The sequence below is a fragment of the Microtus oregoni genome, unplaced genomic scaffold, assembly GCF_018167655.1.
Source record: "Microtus oregoni isolate MIOR12 unplaced genomic scaffold, Mior012 000004F_ref0000308, whole genome shotgun sequence".
In the NCBI taxonomy this organism is placed as follows: domain Eukaryota; kingdom Metazoa; phylum Chordata; class Mammalia; order Rodentia; family Cricetidae; genus Microtus; species Microtus oregoni.
Window position 1 is genome coordinate 8241303 of NW_024543063.1, and position 24164 is coordinate 8265466.

The window sequence follows — 24164 nt, forward strand, 5'->3', positions numbered from 1 at the left end:
TTATTTGTAAAAACATGTGTGTGCAGAAGCCAGAGGACTTCTGACTCTCTTCCTCCTTTCCTTGAGACAACATCTCAAACTCAGGTTCCCATGCTTAGGCGCTGGGCAATCTTACCCACTGAGCCATCTCTACAGCCTACTAAACTTCATTCTTCGAGCTGTTTGGGGCCTGCAGAAACACGGGACACAAAGTGACCTGCTGTCACACCAAAGGCTGTTCTCTGTTACCAGCAGCTTGTAGTACTGTTGGCGTTTGCTCTCTTGCTGACCCAGGCTGCTGTGTCCACTCCATCCCACTGCATGGGCATTTGCTGCCTCATTAATTCTCTGGGACTTCAAGAGCAAGTGGTGCCATGTGCCATCTTGGCAGTATCATATGGAAGAATTTTACTGCCCTAAAAGTCACCACAGTGACTTAAAAGGAAAGACAACAGGCTGCTTGAGCCTCCTTGCTTTGAGTAACAAGGCATTTACCACTGTTATACGTTGGCTGAAAACACGTGAAACACAGCTACTTTCTGAGTCTCCATCCCTAGCATCCTTTTGATATTAGTTTTGCATCTAAAAGCGGATAGTTAATGATATGTTCTCGTTTCCAAACCAGACAATGCGAGAGTCTTATGGGAAGGAAAAGACGTTTATTGCATAGTGGAGCTTATCAAAGGGAAAGTGACACAATTTGCCACGTCTTTCTTCATTACTGCTTCGGCTTCTCTTCCTTTCACAGAGCCTATTCAAGAGAGAAGGAGGGGCAGGTTAAACCACCATAGTATGCATCAGCATCCCTGAGAAGGAGGGGCAGGTTGGACCACCATGGTATGCATCAGCATCCCTGAGAAGGAGGGGCAGGTTGGACCATCATCAGCATCTCTACATTGGAAGCCTGGCCTGTGATTCTTGGGAATTGCTTTAAAAGTGATCCAAATGACCCAGAAGACCTGAACAGCCACACAAAACATCCTGCTTTGGCCAAAGACAGAGTGAGAGACACCACAGAAAGATGACGTAGCCTGGTCAGGGGACAGGGCACAGCCTCAGAAAGGGAGTTCATTTCTCAGCAGGAAGGACCAGAGAGACTCCTTGCAGAGGCTCCAGCCAGGCACTGGCCTGTCAATGGGAGATGGAGGAGTCAGGCAAAGCTGTAGCTGGCCCGAGTTGGTGGTAATCAGAGGAAATGGAGACCAAATTTTTCTAAACCCAGCCACTCATTCATCTGTCAGTTAATCTGCTCAGTAAGCAAGAATGCATGAAACATGTTTTGAGGGCTATAAAGATAAAAAAAAAAGACACAGTATTGACATCTTAAAACATGTAAAGTCATAAACTAGAGGAGAAGGTGGATGTCACTGAGGGTTCAGATGCCTGACTGTAGAGACCCAAGGAAATCAGCTCCTGGAGAGGGCAAGGAGCAAAGCACCCTCTGGTGGGATGGACAGGGCCTGGGAATGGAGGTGAAACCCAGGGTCCAGTGAGAATTGCCCACTGTGTGAGACTTCTGTGTGAGGCAGGAAGCAGAGGAAACCAGGATGCCAAGAAGGAATTGCAGACAAGGACCACACTACTGGGGGCTGTGTCCATATGCCACAGTAATCGGCCTAGTAGGGCTCTTCAGAACTTGTGTTAGGTAGGGAGCCTCAGTGACTGAGCCTTTGAGGGAAACAGGAAGAAGCTGCCAGGAAGATTTAGTACACATTCAGCTACAAAGAAAGAGGAGCAAAGAACAGGGAGAGAGGCAGAGCCAGGAAGCATTGCAGAGGAAGGGCTGGCCAAACTCATCACACCTTGGGTGAGGAAGGGAAGACCCCTGAACTTCATGTCTCTGGCATGCTAGCCAAGGCGATGAGGGAGAAGAGCAGGTCTCTAAGGAAGAATTTTGGTTTGAATTTGCAGTGGAGTAAGTGGATGGAATTTGCAGGAAGTGAGTGGCATGTTGTTGCTTCCTACGCCCAGAGTTCAACATAGAAGGATGGATCAATCCCAGACAAGCACATCAAAGCACCAAGGATGCATGGAACCACCAGACGGGTAGGCAGCAAGTGGAGGAAGGACTGAGGTTCAGACCGTAGGGAGTGTGATTATTTAAGGAGCAGGAAGAAGAGTGTTCCATGAAGAACAGGGAGTTCTGGCCAGTGAGGGGAGGCAGGGAAGGCAGAAAGTCTCAGCAGCAAGGAGTTGCAGGAGAGGAATGGTCACCACTATCCAAACTAGTCATGGGGTTCAATGAGGAAGGAGATAGATGCCCCAAGGGAGGAGGGAGATGTCAGGGTGAGGAGAGAATGTCTGAAGTTCATGGATGATACTATGGGCTGCAGTATTAAGAGGGTAGGGAGAGACAGAGAGCAAGAGACGTTCAAGAGGAGCCAAGAGGAGCCACTAGCTACAGGTACCATTACATAATCAGTCCTCAGGCTCATATTTTGCTTGTGGATTCACTTGCTCACTAATATTTGCTTGTACCCCCAATTCAATTCTCATGATCTTTTGTTCACTCATGTACAAGTTTAGAGTGGCCCAAACCTTGAGACATCCTGTCTCGTGTGTTACCCTCTGAGGTCCAACAAGGAAACATCCAGTCTTTTTGGTCTCAATTCACATGTTCTATTCAAGCGTCCTTCTTGAAGTTTATTTGATATTGTGGATTTTTTCCCATGTTTTAGCTTTGTGTTGATGAGTTACTCCTTAAAATTTCTTGCCAGTGCAGAGCTGTGTAGTATACTAAGTCCAAGAAGGCTGAGGTAGACTTTATAGGCAAACCTATATGTTATATGGTGTGTGTATGTGTGTGTGTGATGTGTGTGTGTGATGTGTTGTGCGTGGGTGACTGAATCCTGGTCTCTCAGATGCTATGCAAGCATTCCGCCTCTGAGCCAGCCATAGCCTTTCTGATAGTTATTTTTTTATTCTGAGAAAAGTCCCACTAAAGTTGCTCAGACTGGTTCTGAACTCTCTCTGTAACCCCGGAATGTCTTGAACTTGTGATCCTCCTGCCTCAGTCTCTTGTGTAGCTGGGATTGCTGCCCTGCACCACCAGCCTCTGCTTGGATGTGCTCTTCTGTAGCCTGGGTTATAACACATTGGGTATGCATTTAATGTTTTTAAAAAAGGAGAATGTGCGAAATACAGTCAATAAGGCATCTAATCAGAAACATGCATGAACAATGTAACATGTCAGGAACACAGCTCCGAGACACCTAACCTTATGTTTCTCATAGATACAATTGTTTAGTGATTCCATGTTTTCACATGTATAGACTATTAATTCATGCAGATCACGGGAGCTCACAATACCTTGTAAAGCCATAGTTAAGAGATGCAATGTGCAAGAATGAAAGCCAGGGGGCAGTGGAGAGTGGAGAGGAATCAGATTCTTGCCTTTTGGGCCTTAGTGGCATCCCCTACACTTCTGTGAGTGACTCCCTTTGGTGGGTCAGTATGTCCTGGAGATCATAACAAGACATTCTCACTAGTGAGTCTGAAACCTGAACGTTGAAATCCCTCCCCAAGAGGCCAAGGTTCCTCAGGTGTTGGGGAACAGTGCCCCCACCTGGCTTTTGGTGGTAGGTATGCTGCTCGTCCTTGGAAAGTTATGGCCAGTTGGTAAGAACACATCCAGGGCCTCTGAGCATGTGATAAGTGGATCTCAGCCATTGAAGTTTTATGAAGAGATGTATCACAAAGGAAAAAAAAAACCATAGGTGTCGGAAGCAGACATGAGAAGATAAACTCCAACCATGTGTGCGAGTGGGACCTCTCCGAGCACCTTGGCCCCTTTTCTAAGAAACAGACGATCTATCGCTATATAACTGACATAGCCAATGGGTGGGAGGGAATAAGCATACTTGTGAGTGCTGGTCTTCCTGGATGCAGTGACTGGGTGCAAAGAGGATATTTGAGCAACAGTGACTGAAGGAAGGAGTGGAAAAATCATGGGACAGATCTATTGGCTTATGGAGAGAAACCATGAGACCTGCCTCTGCCGCTGCTCTAGGGTACACGTCAACAATCCTACAGACAGCCATAGGACAGCGTAAAGGAAAATGTCCTTCTGGTCACCCCACAGTTGACAAGACAGAACCATCCCGGCTAAAAAGGTTAAGAAAATGTAGGACTTTCAAGTAGACCCTTTTCAACATGAGCATTGGGCCCTGGTTTTCCAAGCTCCCTATTTTAGAGTCCCGCTAACAAACAACGTCATGGTTCTTTCATTAAATAGTACATTTCACTCTATACTCGCGTATTAAATCGTTCCTGGCAACCTTAAAAAAGTCTAGAACTGTATTTACTAAATTATAGACACATTTTCTCACTTTCTATTTTAATCCAGGGACTGGGGCAGACTCGTGATAAAGTGGGGGAAATGCGATTCACAATTTTAAAATAGCAATCTCATTAATAGTCAATCATCCACTCGTTCTATCCTGGGTATCTAATGAAATGAATAAAGGACATTTTTATAAATAATTTTATATAGACATTAAGGAATATCTTCAGTAGCCATCGAACTAAACTAATAAGAATGGCTGGGTAAGGCACCAGCAAAGAGTTCATCCAATGCAAAGAAAAAGAAACAGCCTTGGAGGTGCTGAGCCCTCCTCTCAGGACTGGATGCCTGTCAGACACCATGGTGCAGGTTTAGGAAGAGACCAGCGGAGCCCAGAGCCCACTGGGGCTGTCTCCTCAGTAGACCCACTGTGTGACTGCTACTAGCTTTATTTTATGACTCTAGGCAAAGTGGTGGACTGTTTCAAAACCTGCCGTGCTAAATAAGGTCACATGAGGCCAGAGACGTAACTGAGACACTAGCAGAAATCGATGCACAGGCCAAGGCTGCTGCATTTGGTCTTCAGTCTGCATTTAATGACATGTGTTTTGGTGATTCATGCCTCTGCAGATGCTAGATGATGCAACTATATTGCGACACATGCATGCATACACACCAGAGGTAATCATATCATTAATAAACAAAGCACAGCCGACCCACTGACAATTCTACCCTCACACCCCTGCCCTTGCTCCAGATGGTATATACTGGGGCAGTTTTTGCAAGCATGTAAAGAATTCGATGAGTCTCTTTCTTCGTGATGAATAGTTTCTTGATCTCAAGAAGAAGCCGTTTTTTTTTTTATTTTTAGATGAAAAAGAAAATCTGCCACTTGCATCTCTCATCCATAGTGAAATTTCTCTCTATTTTAGTAAAATGTCAGTTGACTTCTTTCAAATTGTAAGGCATTAGGATTAATTATGCCATGCTTAGCTGCCTTTCAGGCAGAAGCCACTCAAGAGCATGATAGGAAAGACCCCAGCACCCACTCCAAAGACACCGACTGAGCGTCGACATGTCGGTTGTCATGGACTGATTACAGGGACCTGGGATGAATGCTTAGGAAACTCCCTGTATGAAGGTATATGTACCATAACATGTGTGTCTTGTGCCCTCAGAGACCAGAAGAGGGTATTGGATCCCCTGGAACTGGAGTTACAGATGGTTGTGAACTACCTTCCAGGGCTGTGAACTGAACCTGGGCATCATGGGAGCTCAGGGGTGTGGTGGGTGTGGGAAGGACAAAGCCAGAAGTGCGGGGCTGAAGCAGTAAGGCCGCTGTGAGCCATCAAGGAATTCAGGTCACGTCTGGAAGTGTGTGGTGTTGTCCACAATATGAAGTGAGCAGAGAGCTGCAGAGATGGCCCAGCAGTTAAGAGCACTTGCTGCTCTTGAAGGGAATCCAGGTTCAGTTCCCGGCACCCGAGGGCACCAGATACACGGTGCATATGCATACGTGCAGGCAAGCATTCATCCACATAAAATAAGTAAATGCTTTCTTTAAAAATGTCAAGTGCATCAATTCTTAGGCTTTCTTAGTAATTTATGTGTGTGTGCCTGTAAACATGGCTGCCCTCAAATCCACACTTGTAATTCCAACCTTTTATTTAATTTTAATTATTAGGATTTATTAATGTTATGTATATGAATGCCTGTATGCATGTGTGTATGCCACACATGTGTGCAGTATCCACAGAGGTCAGTAGAGGGGGCTGGATTCCCTGGAACTGGAGTTACACATGATTGCGAACCACCATGTAGGTTCTGGAAATCAAATCCAAGTCCTCTGCAAGAGCAACAAGCACTTTTAACCACTAAGCCATCTGTCCAGCCTCTGAAATTGTTATCTTAAGCTTCCTTTGAACTGCATCCTTCATGGGGTCCCTTTGATACTTGTGAGTTTTCAGAATCCTTATTCTGCTTGCTCTCATGACTCGTGATTGAGAATATGTGTAATTGTGAGACTCCACCATGCTGGGTGGCAGTTTAGTAGACCAGGATTCGTCAACAGATCCCCCAAAGCACTAGGGAGAATGTAAAAGCCATTGTTCTGTTTTTCTCCAAGTCTCTGCTTTAACACACAAGTGAAGTCAACATCAGAGGGCAACAGTGGAAGATTAAGGTCTCCTCATCTTTCCGGATAAACCCAAGGCCAGCAGGCAAGGCAGGCAGTGTGGGTTGAGACCCTAGGGCTAGAATGCAGCCTGTTCAGTAAGTAGTGAGGGAAAGAGAGGGCAGGCTGAAGTCAGATAAATGTGTCTAAACAACCAACATCCCACAGACACTAGGAGATGAGGAAGGACAGAGAAGAATGTTCAGTGATGCTCCCACATCTTTAAGTTAGGAAAATTTGGTGGACAAAAGGGCATTAAAAAGAAATGAGGCTAGCAGATCTTCTGGATCTCACAGTATACCCTGGGCAATGCCTCCAGCAGGCATTGACATAGGACCCAGATCTTGAGAGAGTGTGACACTTTTGAAGGTAGCCTCCACATCAATGGCAATGATGGTCAAGTAAGAGAATGAGATGACAGAGTAATCTACAGAAGAGAGAAAGAACTGGGCTGAGAGAGTAAATGTGGCCAGCAGTGCTGAAATGACAGTTAAAGAGAAGCCAAAGAGGATTCCATGAAAAATGTTATGGAGCCTCCTGGGAAGGAAGAATGACGGGAAGGAAATAACGGAAGAGAGGCTGGGTAAAGCAGGGGCTATTCTCTTTGTGGTTTGTAAAGTGGAGAAACTTGATCATGTCAGTAACAACAGATGCCACATAGGAAGGACGGGGCCCACAAGATGGAAGCACAATGGATGGAGGAGGCAGAAGGTAAAGGAGAGCTGGAGCCCTCCAAAGCTGTGGCATTTACTCCAAGTTCCTTCTGCTTCTAAATGATCATAGTGTGAGTGTTGTTCCTTACCTCCAGGATGTCACTCAAAGCCAGAGTTTACTCTGGCTCTCTGACGGAGGTTTTGGAACCTTCTATGTGCAGGAAGACGTCCCCTTCTCTCATTCTCTAAAGATGGAAGGGAGAAACAAAGACTCTGTCAGGCATGAATTATTGAGAACAAGCCAAGCAGAACTGAAGCCATCACTGCCCACAGAACACCCAAGGCACCCATCTCTCGCCTTCCTCAACAAGCCTCGGGCCCTCTCATGTCACAGCGGCACCCAGAGCTGACTTCTCACTCATCAGCCAACGTGACACCCTCAGCCTTAGTTGCAAGCCCTCAAGGGCAGGAACTGTCACATTTCTCTTTCAGCCCTCCGTGGAAACTACCCCATGCTTGCCACACACATTTGCGGAATTCCATTAAATCGTTCTGTTTAAAGGCATCTCTGAGACAGCTGTACATCTGCATTAGTGATGCTCCAAGGCCCAAATGTGCTTAAGTGTTGGCTTGGAGATGCCTTCTGACACACACAACAGGACGGGTCACATGAGTTTACGTCTGTACTATATTTTCATCCTTTGTTCTCTCTCTACACCACTCCCTTCGTGTGTGTGTGTGTGTGCATGTGTGTGCGTGTGTGTGTGTGTTCCTAACCCCAGAAACTACAAGATAATCACGGTTTGCTGTCAGAGATGCTGAATTTGGGAATACATTGATAAGTATGTGGTCTTTCCCATTTACCAAGAAGTCTGGTCAGGTCTGGGAAAGGAGGGAGATAGTCATAGGGAAGGCGACCCAGAAAATGTTACGGGTGGGAAAAGAAGAAAGGCCAGTGGCGACTTCCCAAGTTGACTTAACATTTCATTTTTGGTGTCTTCTATGGGAGCTAGGGCCTCAAAGTTACCTTCTCATGGTTTACCAAGCAAGTTCATACATTAGTGTTCTCGTTTGTGGAAATCATTTCCTATTTCAGGGTCTGTCCATTCTTTGTGCAATGGCTTCAGCGTCGCCCTCTTGATGAGCAAAGTTTCTAGGGAGATCTTACAGAAGGAAACAGACCACTTACCAAGTGACCGGTCCTGGAATCGTTCATTCCTGAATTCATCCATAAGAAAACCTGTAAGACACTGACAGCCTTCAGGCCAGACCTCCCCACCCAGTTGCAGAGAGTGATGGAACTGCAGAGCTGAGCCTGCGAATATGCTCCATAAACAGGAGCAGTGCGCGGCAACAGAGAGTTTTACTGACATTGGCGCCAATGGGAAAACTCATCAGAAACATAAAAAATGGCTTCTGAGCGGTAGAGCAGAACCTGATGCCATTTACAATAAAATATTGCATAGGGCAGGGAAATGAAGACCCTTCTGTCACCCAACCAAGACACCATGAGAGACAGTGGCAGGGATGTCAGTCACATGACTGGAAATGCCTGAGTCTACCCTGATTAGGAACATAGCACATATTAGACCCTACCGTGTGGATGCTGTGTGAAGGGGGAACAAGCATGACCAAGTGTGACCCTCTTAATGTGTATGCTGGTTAGGGTTTTTGTGAATAAACTAAGTTATCTGAAAAGAGAAAACCTTGACTGAGGAAATGCCCCTACCAGATTGGCCAGTGGGCAGGTCTGTGTTAGGGGGTATTTTCTCAACTGATGACTGATGTGGGAGGGCTCAGCCTTCTGTGGGGAGTGCTACCCCTGGGAAGGTGGTTCCGGGTTGTATTAGGAAGCAGGCTGAGCAAGCTATAGAGAGCAAGCCAGTACATAACACTTCTCCATGGCCTCTGCTTCAGTTCCTGCCTTCGGGTTCCTGCCTCGAGTTCCCTTCATGATGGACCATGATTGAGATGTGTAAGCCAAAAATAAGCTCTTTCCTCTCCCAAGCTTCTTTTGGTTGTGGCATTTTATCCCAGCAACAGAAACAGGACTATAACAAGAAAAACTGGCACTGGCCCTACCGGTCTGCAGAGGTGTGGGACCACTGCATGCCATCCTGTATAGGGAACTCTGTAGCGATACTTAAGCCAATGGTTGCGTCATTACCCAGCGAGATAAGGAAGGAGCAAAAGTAAAGCCAGGTGTTTGCTTTTTGTAATGACTTCAATTGTTCAAAGGTTGTCTGTAGAAAAACTAGACATGTCTAGCGTTAAATGATTCACAGGGGACTGTGATTGGAAGTTTAGGAAGGAAAAACAAATAATACTAAAGGTCATAGGTCTCAACTTACCCAGCAGATAATCATTCCTCCGTCTATAGGATCTTGGCATGTCCCCAAAAATCATCTAAAAAAGTTTAAATATCAGTATGAAAGAGAAAACGCAAATGCTGCATAGAGGACTCAGATATATAATGTGTTCAGTGGAAAGAGGCTAGCTCTCCATGGAATCTAATGTGTATATTCAAGAGAGCACAGCAAGAGGCTGGAAAGATGGCTCAATGGCTAACTAATTAAACAAGTTAGTTAATTAATTAAAACAAGTTTAAAGTAAGACAACTCGGGAAAAATAGGTGGGATGATGCATGCCTGAATCCAAGCAGTCAAGTGGCAGAGACTGGGAGATTGTAAGTTCAAGACAGCCCTAGGCTGTAAGGTTGAGGCCTTGCCCTCCCCACAAATAAAGGAAATGACAGAAGAAAGAAAGGAAGGCATAAAAACAAACAAAAAAAAAAAAGCAGGGAGGGAGCAGGAACTCACATGGAAAAGAGTAAGTTATATGAAAGTTAAGCTGAAGCCAAAGCTTCCACCAGCCCAGTATGTGCTTCTGGACACTGCAGCACAGAAACAGAACTTTATAATTAGACCAAGTTCAGGTCAAAATGTACAAGCTTAAAGGAAATGTCTCTATGAGAATTCCAATTTACATTCATGAGATCAAAAGAGCTCCAAGTAGTTTGTAGAAAATGCCCAGATCCATACAATAGTCAAGGAAGTCTCTCCCATCTTCCTGCCTGGCGGCTACTTCTCCATCCTCAGCAGCCACTTGAGGCTCTGGCTCCCATCATGGGGACAGATCAAAGGGCAAGGACTTAGCAACACAATGCAGTAAGAAATACTAGGACAACCAGAAACCACATACAAAAGAGCGCTACTGAACCATTTCCCCATACTATGTAAACTAAATCAGAGCAGAGCATCAATAAAAGATCTAAGTGCTTGTAAGCCTTCAGAAACAATAAAAGAGAAAGAAATTGGATGTAGCAAAGGTCATCACAGTGGGAGGGGGCATGAAAAGTGAGAGGAAATATTCACCAAGAAGTCCATAATAAAAAGATAACTAGAACACAGGAATTAACATTTTCCTTAGGCTATGCAAATGGACAGTCATGAGGAAAATGCAAATTAAACCGTAACAAAATCCCTCTTTATACATTTCACATAGCTAAAATACAGACAGGCAGTAACAAATGTTGGCAAGAAGGTGTAGAAACAGAAGCTCTCAGCCAGCTAGGGTGGTGCATGCCTTCAATCCTAACACTTGGGAGGCTGAGACAGGTGGATCACTGTGAGTTCAAGGCCAATCTGGGCTACATACTAAGGTCATCCTGGATTACATAGTAAGAGCCTATCTCAAAGAAAGAAAGAAAGAAAGAAAGAAAGAAAGAAAGAAAGAAAGAAAGAGGAGAAAGGAAGGAAGAAAAAGAGAGAGAGGTAGGGAGGGAGGGAAAAAGGGAGGGAGGGAAAAAGGGAGGGAGGGAGGGAGGGAAGGAAGGAAGGAAGGAAGGAAGGAAGGAAGGAAGGAAGGAAGGGTGGGAGACTATAGACTAGAGAAGGGTTCTTCTCAGGAAACCCCTTTCCAGATGATGAGTGGATTCTGAATTTGGATAGTGGTGGCAACTTGACCACCATCATGCAAATATACCCAAACCCACTGAACTGTACCCAAATATACCCCAAACCACTAAACAGAATCTGTTTAAAAGGCAGATTGTACCCACATGTGAATTATAGCTTAATGGTGTTACTTAAAAAATGAAAGAAAAAAGACATTACATTAAGGGCTAAGGATGTAGCTTGGTGGTAGAGCAAATGCTTTATTTAGGAGGCCTTGCACCTCACCCCCAGCACCACACACAAAAAATAATAATCGCAGTGTACATAGAAAATATATGTAAAAATAAATAGTAAGATAGGATCTATAGGAGAGGCATACGACGTTAGTCAGGCCAAGGAGAGCAATGGTAGATGATTTCTCTAACTCAAGCTAGAAATAAGTATTCCCTTTGCCTCCTAAGTACCAAGGATGTCAGTCTGTAGCTGTAGTTTTGCTTTGTGATATGAAGAAGAAGTCAGGGCTTAGTCAGTAGAATGCTTACCCAGTAGGCATGAAACCCAAAGTTCAATCCCCAGTGCCAAATAGAACTGGGCAGTGTGGTTATCCCCAACCTCATATATTTCCTCTCTACCCCCCCATACAAACCACAAAAATCAGTAGTAACCAAATTCCCCTGGAAACTATGTTTGATCTTTGTCATTCTTGAGTTAGCTGGACCGTGTGTCACAGGTTTGTCAAAGAGTTTAACTCTGAGAGTTAAGTAAAGGGGACCCTCGGTACTTAGTATCAAGAAAAGAAAATCCTCAAACTATAGCTCCAGGACAAGCCCAGAAATAACCTGAGAAGTTGACCCTCAGAAGTTGGCACTGTGACTGAGATCGGCCAACAATGTGTTTCTTCTCTGCCCTGGAAAGATGTTCCCATGTGATTCTGAGGTCTCTGGTCATTGGTTTTATGACTTCCTAATTATAAAATACACTTCATTACTAAACAGCAAGAGGCAGGTAGGTCAACTCCATAGAGGGCGTGACCGCTCGTGTTCAATTCTTGAAGTTAGAGCTTTATGCACTTTTTAATATAATGTTCATAATAGAACTCTATCTCATAAAACTGAACAAAGATAGAAGATGTAGAGAAAGTTATTCTATAGCTGCACAATAGTGGGAAAGATTTAAACACCAGTCAAGAACATTACCCCACCATGAATGAGCAAATTACCTAAAAGATGCAACTATGATGTTAATCACACCTTCGGAATCTAGAAGGTGATTTTTCCCCCCAGTTTTCTTGTATTCTTCAACAAGTATTTACTGAACACCTATCTGGCATCAAGTTTAAATGAGGCCGATGAAAATTAACATCCCTCAGCCTCAGGAGATGCAGTCTAGTAGGGAAAGTTGTCAAGGAAGTAATGTGAGAACAAGTCATAAATGTACGTCATTGATTTCATAGTAATAGTGCTTTGCCATGGCCAACGTTGGTTGGTAACTTGATGGGATTTGGAATTACCTAGGAGAAACACACCTTGGGGAGTCTATGAATAGGTTTAAGAGTAAAGGCCTACAGTAAATCCAAGTGGTGCCAACAGCACGGGCTGGGGTCTTAGGATGAGTAAAAAGGGGAAAAGAAGAAAGCCAGTTAAGGACCAGTAATCCCCCCCAACACACACACCTCTGCTTCCTGCTGCAGTCACAGTGTGACCAGAACCTCACATGCATGCTGCTACAGCTAAAGCTGTCCTCGCTGCCACGCTTTGGCTGCATGGGATGTCCCATCAAACTGTGAGTCTTAAGTTGCTTTTGCCGCAGCAACCAGTAAGGTAACCAATACATGTCTCCAAGGCAATTAGGGACAAAAAGGCCATTTCTGCCACTAACTCAGCATCTAGCATACATCAGACCTAGAGCTGACCTTTCACCTCCACTGACTCCTGCTTTGGAGTTACCCACAGGGTAACTAAAAGCGAGGAGGAAGACCGGCATGAACTAAGGCTTCTCCTGACTGGTACCTGCTTACCCTACAGATTATCTTGCCAGTCCCTCTGGAAGTGTTTATCTAACCAAGGCTGAAGGCTCGGAGGCAAGTCAATATCCTAAACCTGAAATCGTTTTTGATTCCAGGGGATCAAAACTTTGAAGAACCTTCGCAGGCTACCCTGCAGAGCGACTGACTATCCTCATGAAGGAGAGGCTGCACCCTGGAATTGAAGTCATCACGTGTAGGAATGAGGCTGGTTCCCATGGACAAAGACAGTGATTACCAGTTTATTTGACTGGATTGAAGACAGACTGGGGCTGGAATAATGATGAGTCAGTGGTGAGAATTGTTTAGTCATGCATATGCCCCTAACCTTCTGCTCCATTTTTTTTCTCTAAATCTAGATTTATATCTAGACTCCAAAGGTGCACATGAAGGTCACTGGACTCTTTTTTTTTCTATTGGCCCCATTAAAAACAATCTCTCTCTGCTTTTTACTATTTCTTTCATTGGCTTATTGGAATAGGTTGCCTCACCTTGCCTGACGGGACTGCAGCCCAGGCCTTTGCCCTAAAGACTCTGGTAGCAGCTGGTGTCTGTACTATTCAGCATTTAACAGGTGAAGAAGTTGCAGACCATGGAGGTTAAATAAAGGTCAAGAATCCTAACCTAGCTGGGTGGTAGTGGTGCAGGCCTTTAATCCCAGCACTCAGGAAGCAGAGGCAGGTGGATCTCTCTGAGTTCAAGGTCAGCCTGGTCTACAGGGTGAGTTCCAGGATAGCTAGGGCTACACAGAGAAGCCCTGTCTTGAAAAACCAAAGGGGGTGGGGAATCCTGACCTTCAGTTGCAGATCTAATACTTTGAACACCAGTCCAACAAAGATGCCCCTGTGCTCTCCAGTGAGCTACAGACTTGGGGTTCAAACTTTTAAATTTGGTATTTGATGCTTTGAAATCAAGTCCCAAATCTCAGGAAGAGAAAGTGAAAGAGAGGGAGAATGAGAGGGTTAAAAGAAAAAAAGAGGAAGGGGAGGGAGAGAGAGAGAGAGAGAGAGAGAGAGAGAGAGAGAGAGATATTACCAGTCTTGTTCCTGTGGTTAAATTTTGGTGATTGTGGAGGAAAATTTCAGGTTTAGATCAAATTCTCTTGGGCTATCTTTGCCCCCAATAGCCTTTCATTGCTCACCTCTATGTATGCCCTAACATCCTTGGGACCATCAAGTCAAATCCTTTTGGGAATGTACAGAGCCCTAGCTCCCAGCAACCCCAAAGCTAAAAATGACATTAGATACATCTGAGGCCTCTAGCAGTTCCCTTCTTTGCTGTAATCCACCTACATGAAATTTCCACAAACGTATTTGAAATCCATTGATTTTGTACTTTAATTGTTCTGCTCCTATAAGAACATGAAATCAGGATCAAACTATCACACAGGAAACATAGCATTTGGGGCCCACTGAATCTGTGCTCCCAGGTCAGGGTCACTTATAAATATAAGCTCTCAAATGAACTGCTTCTTATTCCCTTTGAGGTAAAAGCTGCGTTGCTGTATTTTGTGTTGGGGGAGTGTGGTGGGAAGAAGTAAGGATTATGGAAAATGGGCCAGTTGTTGTTCAAGGGAGAATCTAGCTGTGTGAGCAGAATTCTGTCTACTGACATCTGCATGATGGCCCAGCTATCCCATCAAATAGCCTAGCTTTCACAGACTGTCCCTGACCCAGCTGGAAGGAGACGGGCCCCCATCATACCTCTTCACTGCTGTTGGACTCGGATGCGGAGGCCCAGCGGCAGTGAGCCCACACATCCTGCACCCGTCCCTTGGACATCTGCACGGTGCTTCGGCAAGCAGCTGTAGGCTGGCAAAGACAGAGTCATGAGTGGTCTCTTCAGCGCCCTGTGCGAGGGGTTAGCCTCTGGACAATAAACTGGGAAATTTGGCAGGGTTTGCAAAATGAGGCAGAAAGGAGAAATTCACAGAGGTGGTTCAGTTATCCAAAGAACACTCTGCAAAACTAAACAGAGTAAAAGGAATGTTTAAATATCTCCATGAGTTTAATACCAGTCTCTGAGAAAAGCCTGCATTTCCTCGTGAGTATAAAGGGCTGATTGGAATCTCTTCTTGCTTTAACAGAAACAGTAGTAGAGATGCCATATATTTGACTATGTGGCATATACACACATATGCACACACATACTTACATATGTACACATATACATACATGTGTGTATGTATATGTCATATATGTGGATATGGATAAGTGACATGGCCCTAAGATTTAATTAGAGGTGCATGCAGGTGACAGTCCTCTATAAGACAGAATCCCATTGAAGTTTCATGAGATAAATAATGAAATCATTCCCTCTCTATAAGGAGATCTCAAAAAGTCACTCATTTGACTGAAATATTTTGGGTCTGGACTGATGGTTTCATTCCGATCAGAGGGGGTTCCACCACACAACAGCTGACGATTCTGGTCACAGGGAATGTAGACATAAATAGGCCATGTGAGCTGAATGAGAAGGGGAGACACACTGTGGGCAACACTCAGTCATGGACAGCGCACCAAAGTGAGGCTCATGGTCTCACATCCATGTCCAGCAGAGTTTCAGATGTGCTGGGACTTCTCTCTGCTGTAGGCCTCTTAGCATCACTATGCCGTCTGATACAAAGCATCCTCACCATGTGAGGATATAATACATACTGGAGATTACATCTGGACCTTAGAGAATAGGACACTGGGGCAGTAATGGTTAAAGAACTGACCAATATCGCCAAGACTGCAGGTTCCAGACTCAAGAGCACACTCCCTAAAGCACGGAGCACACAGTCCGTGGCAGGAAATGCTATGGCGACCCAGTGTGTGGCTGAGTGCCAGACAGGCAGTGGCCAAGCTCCTTTGGTGACCTCTGACCCACTCCTAGTCATGGAAGTAGTGAGGGTCTCCCTCACATTACTTCCTGGGTCACTTACCACATAGTAACCCCTTCGGAAGGTACAGGAGGAGGGATCGCCAGAATCTCTCAGGCATGTCGTTTCCTGAACACTGAACTCCAAGTTCATGACCACGGTATCTTCATCCAGGACGTTGACCTTCACAAAGGCAAAGCATGGATTTGCAATAGGCATGTTTCTGAGATTCGTGGTGTTGGTATGATTCTTTCTGCCCAGTGAGAAAACGTTGACAGAATCACGTACTCATTGGAAAAGCTATGTGATATCTTAGCATCTGTGTCATGGCAGGCATTCACACTGAAGCCCATAGAGAAAAGCCACGCAACACTGACAACCGTGGAACCAACGAAGCTGAGTGTGGCGGGTACCCCTCAAATCCCAGCACTCAGAAGGCTGAGGCAGGAGGTTTCAAGCTTGAGATCAACCTAATCTATCGAGAGAGATCTTGTCCTAAAACAATAGTAAATAGAGGCGAGGGAGAGACAAAGAGCGGGAGGGAGGGAGGGAGGGAGGGAGGGAGGGAGGGAGGGAGGGAGGGAAGAAAGAAGGATATAGAACGTATGCCTTCACTCCAAGGCCAACATTGCTTCTAAAGATTTACATTGGCAATTCCTTCTCTACAAAAGCCGATGCTTGTGAATTCACCTAGTCACCAAGTATTCTTTGCCACTCCTAAGTTACTCACCTAGCTTTTGTTCAACCTCTGCCTTCTTGTTCCAGCCTGTACACTGTGAACACAGTGCTAGCCTTCTGTTGGGAAACTTGTGACTGGCATTTTGGTGCTTTCTTTGGGTCATCTCAGTCCCCAAGCTAGTGTGAGAGACTACGGCATCAAGAGTAAGAGATTGTGGTGTGCTTTGTGTAGAAAACACATGCGTTCAGCAAGATTTCTTTGGGTGGGAATTCCAGGTTCCTGGGGAGTGGGTTCAATGTTAATGAATCTACAGTGTATGTTAAATAGAAACCAATAAGCTCAAAGCACTCACAAAAATAAGGTTACATATTGAATGTGTCAGTGAAAGTATTGTGCCCCAAAGCTCTTGGGAACCTCACTCTTAATCCCTCTTAGGAGCCATGATCTAGTCTTTCCTAGTTCAGTCTAGAACACAGCAAAAAACATAAATTTGAGGTGATTTTTTTCCTTTTTATTTTTTGTTTCTTTCCTTTTTTTTTTTTTTTGGTTTTTTGAGACAGGGTTTCTCTGTAGCTTTGGAGTCTGTCCTATAACTAGCTCTTGTAGACCAGGCTAGCCTTGAACTCACAGAGATCTGCCTGCCTCTGCCTCCCAAGTGCTGGGATTAAAGGTGTGCACCACCACCACTTGGATCAAAGTGACATTTTCTTTTTTTTTGTTTGTTTGTTTGTTTGTTTTTGTTTTTCGAGACAGGGTTTCTCTGTGGCTTTGGAGCCTGTCCTGGAACTAGTTCTGTAGACCAGGCTGGTCTCGAACTCACAGAGATCCGCCTGCCTCTGCCTCCCGAGTGCTGGGATTAAAGGCGTGCGCCACCATCGCCCGGCTAAAGTGACATTTTCTTAATGGAGGCACCAGACATGTACACCAATTCCTAAAATAAGTAAATGAGCCCCAGGCTATCTCCTGGATGAGCACTTCTAACCTATGACTAAATCTATATTGTTTTCTAATCTTGCCACTAAGATTACCAGGGCACCTTTCAAACTTCCTGAAGAACCTGGGTAGTCTGAGGACAGAGGATGCTGTGATATATCAAGCCCCTCCCCGTACGCTGGGCACCTGAGGCAAGGTAGCAAAGATGTCAGGCAGCTGTGATTCCAGAGTGGGTACCACTCCAGAAATCTTTACTACTACTACTACTAATAATAATAATAATAATAAGTAAGATAATTCGGGAAATTGATTCTAAAGAATGAAGACAGAGGCAGCTGCCTTTTGATATAGCTTTCTTCCAGAAGCAGCCTAGCCTTTGCCTGGTAGCTGCCTACACTCTAAGTAAGTGCTGCCCCATAACAGTGTTCAGTGCCAACCTTGACAGTCAGATCCTGGGGTTGGTGCCTCACGATAGCTCAGCCCACATCTTCATGACCATACCCAGTTAGAAGAGACAACTGAAGCTACTCAATGAATTTGCTTTGTGTTTGGAAAAGAAAACAAGGAACCAGTGTCAGAAGGTGGAGGGGGGCAAAGGGACGTTTTTTACATGAAGGCAAGCTGGGAAAGCAAAGTGTACTTCTGTTGAACAGCAGAGGAACAGCTAAATGACAAAGATCGTGGATCTAGAATAGCGTGGAGAAGAGAGAAAGCCATAGAGACTGTGATGGTAGTGTGGCCTCTATGTGGTGGTAGTGGCTGCCTGACCACGTGGCCACGTGGGTCCACTCTTGTCTCCATGAGGCTGGCTGCTCTATTTCTTCCTCATCTTTGGCATGAACATCAATTGCTTGGGGTGCCTTTATGTCCCTACCTTCTTCTGAGCCCCATTAAGCTGATAAAAAAGAGTAAAATCCTCAAGGGGCAGGAAGGAGAGGGGCTTCTCTATGATACTGCTCCATTTCCCCCTCGTTTTTTGTTCCACTGAATCCCAGCAAGCCCAAGATAATGTCGCTCTACCCAGTTCTCTGGTGACCAGGAAACAGCACTATGAAGCTGACAAAGTCGGGTGGGTTTCTTGGTCTCCGGGGCCAGTGCTTCTTCTCTATAAACACTGGGAGGCCAACGGCATCCCTAGAATGCTTCCTAGGAGCCAGGAGCTTCAGGACTCTTCACCCCAAACCAGGACACAGGCAGAGAGAAGCCAAGGTCAGGGGGAAAACACAGAAGGAAGAATCAGATGTCCCAAGAAGCTTTGAGAACCCCAGGGCAAAAACTATAATTAAAATCTCTTCTTTGAAGCAGCCAGCATGAAAAAGGACCGGCTGTGATCTTTGTAAACAGAAAAATAAAAACAACTGATTCAACGAAGTAAGCAAAGACAAAGCAGGGATGGTGGATAAGGCCGGGAAAGTGTCCCCATTCACTTACTCTTTTCAAGGAGTTCCGGGTCGCCTGAAACAGGTAAGGACTCAGGGACTGCGAGTTCACCTTCGCCACCGAGGCCTTGAGAGCTTCCTGCAGGGAGGAAGGGTCGAAGTCGTACACGGGGAAACCTGGACAGCAAGAACACAGGCCACAGTAAGAGGCGGTGGAACTCGGAGAGGTTGGCGATCACCTCGAGCAGGTGGCTAAGTGTGTCCTTCACCTGAGGCACACTGGTAGTGCGTTCCCAGTGCCAACAGAACAAGCATCTGCAGCATTGCCTGCTCCATCCTGAGAGCTGTGACCCAGAGCCGGGGAGATGGCCGCTCTACAGCTTCAGGATGACAGTTCTTATCCTTGTCACCTATGACCTGGCTGCCCCGGCTGGCCGGAGCAGCCCGGAACTTCAGCAGAGATGACTGACTCTGGTGTCAATATTTACTGCTGACTTAAAGTTCCAGGTTGAGGCCACTTTTGAAGTTTGGACCTTTCCAAGGGACTTTAGCCCACACCAGGAGATATCCAGAGAAGCTTAGGTCTCTGTGTGGGATATTTGTTTTCTCTCTTTGTGTTTCATTCTCTGGGGGGAGGGGGTAAAACTGTAGCCTCAACAAAATGGTGAATTTAAAGCTGTCGTGTATTTATTCCTTACCTGGTCCTCAAAACCCTACACTCTCAGTGCCAGGTTCCTCCCCTCCTAGAGACCGTACACACAGAGTGATTTTGCCTGCCTGCTTAGGTCTGCCTGCTACCTCCAGTACATGACAGGGGCCATGATTCAGAAACCACAATGGCCGTGCGGGTGACACAGAGCATAGAAATACGTGTTGAACGAGCAAGCGGATGAACACACCAGGTCTCCCTGAACTGCCTTTCAGGTCTTTCATCTGAAGCAGGCACTGACTTCTGGCATCTAACAAGGACCCAGAGCGTGCCGCTATGAGACAATGACTGCTGAAATCTGTAATTCCATTACTTTTAACCTGGTTTGAACTCAATTCCATTAGAGTCTTCCAGATTGAACTAACGTCACCATCTGGCTCCAAACACTCTGGTCTCATTAAATGAACTGCAGTAATAAAAGCAATCGCAGATGAGCGAAGGAGATGAAGGAGACAAGAGCATCGCGCTGCCAGCACAGGGCTATTGATTTTGCTTGATGCTTGCTGGGGTGAGGAGGGAGCACTGAGCTTCTCAGATTCTCTTGGCTATAATTAAGTGTTAGCACCAGGCGTGCAGGACGGGCTCTGAGGAGAACGAAAAAGCGATGATTTTAAAATGCCCTGCAGAATTCCATCATGTCTTGTAAACCCAGAAGATTAAATGTAAGCCATCCAGACACGCTCATGCTACGGTGATTTCTTGTCCTGCCTCCAATCTGCAGGAATGTGGGCCACATTCATCCCTGAAATTTTCTGCTCTTCCAACCCCAGATACTTGGTCCAAGGTATTCAAAGTCAGGTGGCAGCCAGTGAAGCACCGCAGAGCTTTCTGCACACAGTCCCTAGGAAATCATATAAAGCGATCACAGACCATTTAGCTGGAGCACCTGGAAACACACTGAGCACGGACCAGTGGGCGGGTGGCTGCGTCGTAAAGGAAGATTACCCTCTGTTTTTTGCACAAGGTCATCTCCTTTTTCTCATCTCTGCTGTCTTATGACTTCCACGGGGGGGGGGGGGGGGAGGATAAAAGGGGGAGGAGAGGGTGGATCACTAAATTCAGAACAAATATAAAAATGGAATCTTCGACTGATCCCCAAACCACGAACTTCTCAGCTGCCTTCTAATTTCTTATGGCATCATGGTTTCTAAACTGAGCGCCACGGCCAAGATTCTGCTGGCTGGCCTCATCTTGGTATTTCTGTGTTCGGGAAATGTCAACGGTGCGGTCGGGAGGGTCACCATGCTGCTGCAGCAAAGCCCAGAGCTTTAGAACCACCTAGGAGTTTGCTGACAACGTCCATCTTTCAGACCCACTCAGAAGCAGCCAGAAGACTCCAGATACAGGACCAACCCCCCCTTCATTTGACAGACCCCACCACCCCACCCAATAGGACCTCCTGTGTGGTTCAGGTCTACATTCAAGTCTGAGAAATGCTAATACAGAGTAGAGATGCTCAGCCAGGGGACTTTGTTCATGTGTGTGCGTGTATGGCTTGAATACGAACCCCAACACACACACACACGCACACGTACACACACACACACAGAGGGATTCTTGTGTTACAGACTACCTCAGTTGGCCATGCTATTGGTTCAAGCGGTGGGGCCTACACAAAGGAAGTACCTCACAGGAGGTGGACTCCAAGGAACATTTCCTTCCTCTTTCTCTTTCGCTCTCTTGGCTTCCGGCCCCCTTGACAGGGACAACTTCGTGCCTCCATGATGTCCCTGCCACCATGTTCTGATGGACCATGGGCGATTCAGCTCTTAAGAAAATTAAGAATTTGAGAAAACTTCCTGCTGTTTGTTTACACAGCAGTTGCGTCATTTTTACCTCCCTGTGAATCATGTTCGGAGGGTCTAGGGTCCCCAAATCTTAACCAATGCTTGTTCTTTTCCCTTCTCCGGATAATGGGCATCCTAACAAAGGTGATGGGAAACTTCCCTCTGCCTTCAATTTGCATCTTCCTCATGATTGGTGGCCGGGCATCCTTGCTCATCCCCATCAACCATCTACACATCTGGCTTTCATTCATTTTTGAATCCTTTAGATGGGCTAGCTGGAGGCTTGTCAGCTTGCTGTTTTCCAGTGGTAGCCCGCAGTGCGGCTCCTTCTCTGCTGTTGTTTCTCTAGTCTCTCTCTTTCTGCTGCCTGTGGATTCAGATGTAGAACTTGCAAGTACTTCTTAGCACCATGTCTGCCTGGATCTGGGTGCGCTGTCCTTGCCATGTCTGAAACTGTAAGCAAGCACCAGTTGACTGCTTTCTTTTATGAGAGTGACTGTGGTCATGGTGTCTCTGCACAGCAGTAGAATGAGGACTAAGACAGTAGATGACCAAATGTGAGTCCCAGAGCACTGGTGACAACCATGCAAGGAAGGACATGTGCTGTTCCGTGTGCAGTGTGGTAGGATCACACAGACCACACCTCTATGGCTGTGATGAGAAAACTGCAATGCAGCTTTCCTGGGAGGATGAAGAGTTGTAGGAATTTAGCTGAACAGAGGTGAGGTTGGGGTTGGGTCACAAAAGAGCCAAGAGTCCATTCTCTACAGTCAGACACCAAAGATCTGAAGATTCAAGAAACAGCAGGAGAAGCCTACCATTTTGAAATATGAAAATAAGGAAAGAGCAGGGGGGTAAAACAAGCCAAAAGGTTTACTTTCAAAAGTCATGAGTGATGCCTTCAGCTCTCAGCTAACATGTGGTAGGCAAGGATTACTACTTTTTATAAGCTCTATATCTGCCAGACGGTGCTGGCACACACCTTTCATACCAGTGCTCAGGAGGCAGAAGCAGGTGAATCTCTGAGTTCTAGGCCAGTCTGCTCTATAGAACAAAGTTCCAGGACAGCCAGGGCTACACAGAGAAACCATTTCCTGAAAAACAAAACAAAAAAACAAAACAAACAAAAATAGCCCCGTATTCTTAGTTTTATAAAAGAGGTCAAATATTTCTTTTATAAAAACAAAAGTTTGACTTAAATATGGAATTTTAGTATAAGCACTAAAAGAGGGAGAGAGACATATAAGAAAGGCACGTATAAAATGAGCTCTGAATTCTCATGAGATCACCTCAAATACAGCTGTGAAAAAGAAAAAAAACCAAACTGGATGTCTCAAGACCAGAATAAATACCCAGATATTCACTATAGATGATCTCTTTCTATTTAAAATGTCCAATAGTACGATGCGTCATTCTGCAACTGGCATACGGAATCCGATAGCTCTGCTATCACAAATGCCAATGAGCAGAAACAGAAATTCAATCTTTCAGCTGTGTTTCAGACCTGGTAATCTGAGAAGGCAGTGGATTAGCACCCTAAAAACAATCCTGTCTTCCAGCTCATCAGCCAGTGGATTATATATGGAGAGTCAGAAGGCTGGAGAAACAGAGGCAGCTAGGCATCCCAGAGCTCAACCTCAGCCCTCTGATCAAGTTATGTCTCCGAGACTTGTGATGTCTAGCTCTCGTTATCACTCCTCTCAATCCTCCCCATTCTTTGTTTGGATGTGTGGGCTCAGGCACTTCCCAAATTGCTGAGTCTGGTTAATGTACACTAATATCAATTTGTACTCCTCCAGGGGCATCTGGGATGGAGGAGGGTTAAGTCAAAACAAACACACCATTCACAGTCCTGGTGCTTAGCTGGTAATGTGTGCGTACTAACTCCAGCCTCCAATACGGAATCTACCCACCCTCCATCTGCTGCTAATACTTTGGGGGAGAAGGGAAAAGGATGTGGTGAGATGGCTCGCCGACCCTTCCGTTCCATGATCTTTCATGTAGCTGCAGACTGAAGGATAAAATAAGTCCCCAGTCTGGTTCCATCTTCACTGTCAGCAAGCATGCCAGCACACTGTGTCAGGGAGAGGAAGTGAGAGACTGAATGATTTCCATCAGAAGATACTCTGCAGCCTAGACACTTTCAGTAACCGTGTCCGGTACCAGGTCAACGCCTCAGTGCATCAAAAGGCCACACGTCTTGTTGCAGAACCCAACTCTCATCTCAAAGAGAATAAGAAACAGTTTCTTCTGGGGACAAATACGAATGGCCATTTCCCAGAAACACCGATTCAAGTCGCCCAGGTAACACATTCCAACGTGGAAACGTGTCGTGAAGTTTTTATAGTTACAGAACAAAAGAAAGACATAAATCAAAGGATTTTTAAAAAATGCCTTAGTGGAGACATAGGGTTGACAAGGTTATAGTGAAGCAGCGGAATCAGCTCTGGGCCTCGGATGCTGTTTGAAGAGATGCTGCCCTCTTGGATTGGTGTTAGCGGCTCATCTGTTAACATCCTGAAATGACTTACCTGACAGGCACAAGGGTGTTCAGTGGGACACGGAGATGGGCAGTCTATGACAATTAAGAGGCTAAAGGTAGCCCAAGATAATATGGCCTTGATCCGCAACAATCCAGCTCTCTACACTGATGGTACTCAGTCTTCAATAGTTGGTGGCCTCAAAGTTACTTCCTTATTTTATTTTGAGGTTTTTGTCAAATTCAGGTTGTTGAGTGAAACCATCAGAAATCAAGTGTGGGTAGTGAGGTTTCAGAAAGCTAATTTTTTAGTTTAAGTTGTTTCATAC

General features: G+C 45.5%; 1 protein-coding gene across 2 annotated transcripts; it reads right to left on the bottom strand.

The window, feature by feature from the left end:
* Positions 1-618: 618 nt before the first annotated feature.
* Spp2 (secreted phosphoprotein 2) lies at positions 619-19328 on the bottom strand. Of its 2 annotated transcripts, none has more exons than XM_041650695.1 (8): positions 19130-19328; positions 18913-19037; positions 15933-16052; positions 14710-14817; positions 9439-9493; positions 8277-8305; positions 7237-7332; positions 619-730 (listed from the first exon to the last, which is right to left on the bottom strand). In XM_041650695.1, exons 1-7 carry the CDS (start codon positions 19194-19196, stop codon positions 7264-7266), a joined length of 573 nt encoding a protein of 190 aa, XP_041506629.1. In that variant the 5' UTR covers positions 19197-19328; the 3' UTR covers positions 619-730; positions 7237-7263. The 2 variants fall into 2 exon arrangements, with proteins under 2 accessions (XP_041506629.1, XP_041506628.1); XM_041650694.1 differs by having other exon boundaries at positions 8277-8327; positions 19130-19325.
* Positions 19329-24164: the final 4836 nt, after the last annotated feature.

Coding starts and splice junctions, on each gene's coding strand:
- Spp2 (XM_041650694.1), bottom strand. CDS start 19,196: ATGGAGCAGGCAATGCTGCAGATGCTTGTTCTGTTGGCACTGGGAACG. Junction 19,038..19,129: donor GCACTACCAGTGTGCCTCAG/GTGAAGGACACA, acceptor CTTGCTGTCCAG/GTTTCCCCGTGTACGACTTC. Junction 8,328..9,438: donor GAGGAATGATTATCTGCTGG/GTAAGTTGAGAC, acceptor AGTGTCTTACAG/GTTTTCTTATGGATGAATTC.